At 36.3% G+C, this 7,339-nt stretch overlaps 1 protein-coding gene across 1 annotated transcript in view; it reads left to right on the top strand.

Annotated features, from left to right (window-relative positions):
* Positions 1 to 6,670: 6,670 nt before the first annotated feature.
* Positions 6,671 to 7,339, top strand: part of CHORDC1 (cysteine and histidine rich domain containing 1) — a 1,140,261-nt gene continuing 1,139,592 nt past the window's right edge. The window contains exon 1 of the mRNA XM_044072202.1: positions 6,671 to 6,906. Coding sequence (XP_043928137.1) covers positions 6,843 to 6,906 — 64 coding nt within the window. The 5' untranslated portion in view covers positions 6,671 to 6,842. The remainder of the gene's footprint in view (positions 6,907 to 7,339) is intronic.

The raw sequence follows: 7,339 nt of genomic DNA, 5'->3' as shown, positions 1-7,339 counted from the left end.
TTCTGCCTCCAGCTACAGGCACTCTCTCTTCAGCTGCCGGTGAAGAGTTTTTTTGTTTATTACTCCCTTTCCACTTTATTTTCACCGCCAGCACACGATGGATACCGTTAACATTGAACTTGACTATACTCCAGGGACGAGGGAAGCAGTAGTGAACCTAGAAGATCTATTACATGCACAAGCTAACCCTTTATTGGCTCTGGACCTTTCGCAAACTGAGCATGTCACTCCCGTAAATACAGAAGGCTTCAACATATCTGACTTTAACCTTGTATCCAAAGCATTGGAGGACGACATGTATAAATTACAAAGATATGCCTGGCAAAGGCAACACCTAGAGGCTTGTCTTCATTATTCTATTGTGCCGAGAGGGATGCGAGTTATGTGTATGCCGTCGTACGGAGAGGCACATCCAGAACTCCTCAAAAAATGGCAGGATCTGAATATTGACCTCGGACACAGGTATATCAGGCTTCTCCTTGATTATTTTACACCTTTAGAAATTGAACTAAGAGATAAGGTTGATGCTAACTTTAAAGACCTTAGCCATCGTTTTAAAGCAGAATATTGTACCCGCAGACTACGTAATATATGTTTACAAGTAAATGCCTTCAGTGAGAGACTGAAGGCAACAAAAATGCGTAAGCTACAAAGAGACTTCCAAGATTTTAAATTAAGACAAGTATTTGTTTGGCCAAGAGGCAATAACTTAATACAAAATGAGAATAGTAGTCCAAATGATAATCTAAAGAATATACAACGTTCTACTTTTATAGAAGGCACTTCTGTTGTCAATATTGTCAATGATAACATACTGCCAACCAATGCTTCTTTGCCTATCGCTAGTTTAGAGGGGGCTAACAGTAGTTTCCTGGTTTCTAATGTGACTGACACGCCCCCTCCGAACCAACTAGCGTTACAAAAATCCGCTATTAATCCAGGAGCCAGACCGAAAGATTCTAACATTGTAGTTCCTTTGGGTTCCTCATCAAAAAACTTTTTACCATACCCAGTGAAACAAAGATTCCAGAACAGAGGACGGTCTACAAGTCGAGGCCCAAGGAAAAGGAAGCTATCCACGGAAAGCTTCCAATCAACAAGACGAACAAAAAAGTGACTGGTTTACTATATAACCATTCTGACTACAATTTCTCTAATGCTGATATTTCTCTTTTAAACCGTGGTCTGAATTTTATTCCAGCTTGTTCTGACACTTTAACTGATGTTTTAATTAATTTAAGATTGTTCTGTAGACGAGTAGCTTTAAAAGTTTTCTTTAAAGAGAAACCTGATCCTAACAAAAATGTTGCATCCATTGTTTTTAAACGGAAAAGCACTTTTATGCCCCCACTACCTCATAATATAGAATGCTTTCTACATATTTGTGAACAGGATTTTTATGAATTATTTTCTACTAAGATAAAACCTGGGTTCTTCAATCTAAACTCAGAAGAATTCAATTCTTTGAAATATTTAAAACAATGTGACAAAATCTCTGTTAAACCTGCCGACAAAGGAGGTGGGATTGTGGTTTTAAATAGGGTTGATTATAATACTAATATGTGCTTAATGCTTAATGATGAGACAACATATGTAAAATTAGAATTATATAGAGTGAACACAATAATTAAGAATGTACATGACATGTTATATGATCTGCTCATTTGCAGACAAATTAATGAAGAAATGTACAGCTATCTTCTGGTAGATAACCCTACCATACCCATTATTAAAGGACTCCCGAAAATCCACAAGAATACTTATCCTATCCCACTACGACCCATAGTATCAGGCGACCACTGGGTCACTGCTAATGCCTCTTGCTTTGTAGAGTTTTTACTCAGACCAGTGGTCGACTCTTTTGATACTATTTTAAAAGACACTTACCATCTACTAGCGTGTTTGTCAGAGATACAATTAGACATTCAACATCATGATTACATCCTGATTACCTTGGACGTAAAAAATCTCTTCACCTCAATTCCCAACGACTTGGGTATTGAAGCTATAAGAGACATATTAATGTTGGATAAAACCTTTTCAAGTGATAGACAGTTACTTGTATGTCAGCTATTAGATGTGATACTAAATAATAATGCATTTATGTTCTTAAATGGGTATTATCTACAGAAATGGGGGGTGGCAATGGGTACCCCATGTACAAACACCTATTCCAACTTGGTTGTTTTGGCCTGGGAACGTTCTTACCTATTTACCCACCCCCTGTTTACACAGATAATAATATATAAACGCTTTGTAGACGATATTTTTATTGTATGGAAAGATACAGAGTCTGATTTTGTAAAGTTTCTGAATTATCTTGAGAGCACCTCCACTTTTCTACGCTTTACCATGGAATGTTCTGCCAAATCCATCAATTTTTTGGATGTTACACTAAGTATCAATGAGGATGGCACCATAACCTCCACTATTTATAGAAAACCAACATGGAGGAATACACTTTTATCTTTTGACAGTATGCACCCTAGGTATGTTTTTCCTGGCATCATCAAGAGTCAATTTATTAGATTAAAAAGACTCTGTAAAGACCCACACTCCTTACAACTTGAAGCAGACCATTTAGAATCATTATTTAGAGAGAGAGGCTATGATTCAGGGCTAGTTACAAATACCAGGAACAATGTTATCAGGACTACATTGACAAGAAATCAAGATACAAATACCATAAACAATAGATATTCTACAGGATGCAAAGATTTTGTACCTATAATTTTGAATTTTACTAGTATCATTAATGATATTAAAAAGGTTTTTTATAACAATTGGAAACTACTCACTATAGACCCCTTTGTCAAACAATTGATAGGGGACAAGCCACATTTCATGTTCAAGAATAGCCCGAATTTAAAACAGCTACTATGTAATGACAAATGTACTAGTGATGACCTAAGTTTATTATCTAGTAGCAAGAAAGGTACTTTCCCTTGTTATAACTGCAGGAGATGCAGCTACATTTCAAAAGAAGTAGATTTTAAACATCCTACTCTGAATTATAGTTTCCATCCAAGGTTCTATGCTAACTGCTGTACTAAAAATCTCATTTATTTGGCCACATGTAAAAACTGTATAGTGTTCTACATTGGCCTCAGTAAAAGATGCCTAAAAGACAGAATTTATGGTCATCTTTATGACATCCAGAAGAAGAATGAACTAAACGCATTAGCTAAACACATTTTGGAACAGCCCCACCATAGCTTTGAGTTTAAGGTACTGGAGATAGTTACACCTAATAAAAGAGGTGGGGATAATTCTTTACTTCTAAACAACAAGGAGTTAAAATGGATATTAAGATTGGCTGCACACATACCTCCTGGCATCAATAATCAAGTTTCCATTAAACCGGTTTTGGAAGCCAGATAAAACTCTATAAACAAGTATTTATTAATGGTGTGTACCCAAGATTTTTAATTTTAATTCTAATACATCTCTCCATTGATTCTTTTATTTTGTACCTCATGTGCATTGTCCTTTGTCAAATCAACTTTTCAAAAAATTTTTTCACTTACAAAAGCTCAAAAGCTTTTTCCAACAGCAGTACCTTAGTAGTTGTATTTATTCATGTATACATTTATCTAGTATCATAGTTGTATCATGTCTACTTTGTTCATTATATTTCAAGCATCACATATACAAAATTCATTTCCAACCATTTATTCATCTACTTATCTATTTATTCGGTCATTTTTATTTTCATCTTTATTCATTCATTCATTCATTCACCTATGTAAGATGTATAACATATATAACATTTTGATGACACACATAGTTCGGCTTTTCAATACGTATAATTTAATTTAATATTTTTCATTAATAATTTCATTTTTCATCCATCTCATTGATTAATTCACAAATATATATATTTATTTATTTATTCATATTTATATACATCATATTTACACATTTATACATTCTATACACTTGCATTGTAATTATATGTATATATATTTTAAAATTTTCTACATTTAATATTTAATATTTAATACTTAATATTTATTATCCAATATTTAATGATTCCCAATATTGATACTTGTCTATATATATGACACTATGAACAATGATAACTTATGATCTTGATTAATAATTGAATCTACTATTATAATTATGAATTTAATAAATAGTAGAAATATAATTCATTGGTGCTATTAATATTGGAATTACATTCTAAGAAACAGATATTTATTTATTTATTTGATTATTTAACTATTTATTCATTTATTTATTCATCTATTCAATATCAAAAAATATTGTTATAGAGCAACTTATATAGAGCAACGCTCGATACATATGTTATTATGTTTTGGTATTGAATGTGTTTTAAATGTGCTTATCCATTTTGTATATCAGGTAGCTTAATTCAATTTAATTTAATTTAGCTTTTACTATTTCTGAAAACACTCGTCGTCAGTACCAACTTTTAGAGCTTAACATTATGACTGACTACTAGCTGCAGTATGGTGTATGAACATCTTAGTCTTTCTGAGTATTCAGGCTCCCTTTAAATGGAATGTAGTAACCAAAAACTCTCTAATTAGTCTTTATTAATTTTTTAATTGGAAAATTGCGTGAGTTGTTTGTTTTAATTTGGCGCCTTTTTTAGATTTATCTGTATAAATAGATGTTTTGAATTTTACATGTATTGTCTGATGAAGCGTGGTGGTGACCACGCGAAAGCGCTTACAATAAACGTTTTTGGTGTTCGTATACTGGATTATCTGTTACTTATTGCAAAGAAGTGAAATTTATAGTTCTTGATTTAATGACTTATTGCTGCACTTTATATGCTCACTGCATACTGAGCAAGTGAAGTTATTGCTCCTGATTTACTGTTTTGCCGCTGCACTTTTCATGAGCTTTAAGTCCGGATTGGATACATCAGGACTTTACACAGTTTCGTGGTGAGAGAGCCTGGTTGTTTTCTTCATGTCTCACAAGTTATGTAAAGCCTTCATAAAGGGTGTGAATCATCTGAAACCCCCTTTCAGAGAACCTATTCAACCTTGGGATTTATCTTTGGTTCTTCAAGCTCTGACATTGCCCCCTTTTGAACCAGCTGCTTCATGCGACCTCAAATATCTGTCGTGGAAGACCTTGGTTTTGGTCGCTATTACTTCTGCCAGACATATCTCTGAGCTTCAGGCCCTATGTACAAAGAGTCCATACTTGATTTTTCATCCAGACAGGGTATCCTTAAGAACTAACCCTTCCTTCTTGCCAAACTTCATTTCTGAATTGTCTATTAATCAGACCATTGAATTGCCAGTGTTTTTTCCTAATCATTCTAATGAGGGAGAGTACTGCCTACATACCCTAGACGTACACAGACAACTCCGTTTCTATTTGCAAAGGACTAAATCTTTCCGTAAATCAGATCAGTTATTCTTGGCTTTTTCTGGATCTAGATTAGGGTGTGCTGTTGCTAAGGTCACATTGGCTAGATGGTTAAAAGACACTGTGGCCCGTATTTATTTGGTACACAATACTTCTTTGCCAACTACCATCAAGGCTCATTCAACAAGGTCAGTGGCAACTTCTGCTGCCTTCCATGCCAGAGCTTCTTTACGACATCTGTGCAGCTGCAACTTGGGCCACTCCTCACACCTTTATCAATCATTACAAGTTGGACTTGGCCTCCAGAGGAAGAGCATCTTTTGGTTCTATGGTGCTCAGGAATGTCCTTCCATGAAAGCCTCCCAGGAATAGAGGTAGCTGGGGACTCTGTCCCATACGTAAGGAAGTGGACGAGGAGTAACAATATCAGATAAAAAAGTTATGTCTTACCATAACGTTCCATCTGTATTGTTGATCCTCGTCCACTCATTACGACCCTCCCTCCTTCCCCCTCCTATGGCTTCTAGTGGATCTCACCATCCTTCTCTTTAGGTCATTTGACCAGAGATAGCCTCTACCTTTTTCTGACTTGCAAACTCAATCTGAGGTAACAGGGAGAGGGGGATTATGGGTAAGAGGTTGCTTAGCTCAAGAGTTTATCGCTGGCGCGAGCTTGGTATATGGCCGGCTCGGTTCCGATATCGGAACCGAAACCCATTCGTAATGAGTGGACGAGGATCAACAATACAGATAGAACGTTATGGTAAGACATAACTTCTTTTTCCACATATTACCCACTGGGTGTGCACCATGATTGCCTGGGTCAAAAGTTTGAGCCTTCTAGTGCCAAAAAAACACCCTAATGAGATACATAAGTATGTGAGTACTGGAAAAGTAGTGTCTTGGGCGTATTAACATATTGCTGAGCGTGTACACTGATCTGTGCATGGGAAGCAGAAAATGTACCCCAGGAAACTCCCACGTACTACTAAGGGGCAGAGACAACTCCTAAAAATGCTTTAACCTATGCCATGCATGGTATCCCTCAAACTATCTACGTCTACAGTTATTCTCATTAAGGGGAACATATAATTATCAACCATTGGCTAGTTAAAGCCAGTCTATAAGCAAATGAAATGAATTAATTGGAACGCAAAAAAAGGTAACTGACAGGATTAAAACTACCGCCAAGAATAACCAACCTAGTACTTTTTCCACAACTCTTATTCCTGAAAGTAACCATAATGCTTCACCGAAAACATTACGGAAGTGCCTTCATTTTACGCTTGCGCACGTGGAAGGTTCGCGAAGATCCCCGAAGAATGAGGACTTTTACGTCACGCTTAGGTCTCGTTGCTTGACATTGCAGCAAGTTTTTTGTATTTTCTGCCGGCATTGAATGTGCTGGTTCGGTCATGCGCGTAAGGTGATGCGTTCGCCATTCCGATTTGACTAATTCATTTGTGTAGTTTTGTGCATTCCCATAAGATACCATGTCACAGTTGTGTTATAACAGGGGTTGCGGACAGCGTTTTGACGCCGAGCAGAATTACGATGGTAAGCTAGAATCTGGACTGGCATCAGCAACACATTTATCTAAAACTGGGTCATGCCCTGTTAAGTGGGCACCGTTTGTGTTTATGGATTTGGGTGACCATTTCGTGTATTTTAGTGGGGACTTGTTCCGAATTGATCTGTGTAAAGTTTATTGTGTTGCTGGGATGTTTTTGCATTGTTTCATCAGACTACAGAGCAAATTATTTTATCTTTAGGTAGAAGAGTGATCGGGTTAAGGAATGCTTAATACCTCACTTAAAAGAGCTGTAGGTTTCACGGTCAGGGGATACAAACTTGTCGGGACCGTTCCTAGTAGTGCATTGTAACCGTGAGTTATAGTTTATTATGTTTGATGACATATGTGCAGACGTCAGTATACTTTGGAAGTCTTAAGTGATCTTTGAAAGGTTTGCGCCTTGTTAGATTGTAGTAT

This window comes from Protopterus annectens, chromosome 5.part0, assembly GCF_019279795.1.
Source record: "Protopterus annectens isolate FY-2018-M chromosome 5.part0, PAN1.0, whole genome shotgun sequence".
Classification (NCBI taxonomy): domain Eukaryota; kingdom Metazoa; phylum Chordata; order Ceratodontiformes; family Protopteridae; genus Protopterus; species Protopterus annectens.
Note: the sequence above shows the minus strand (reverse complement) of the source record. Positions and strands in the feature narration are given on the sequence as shown.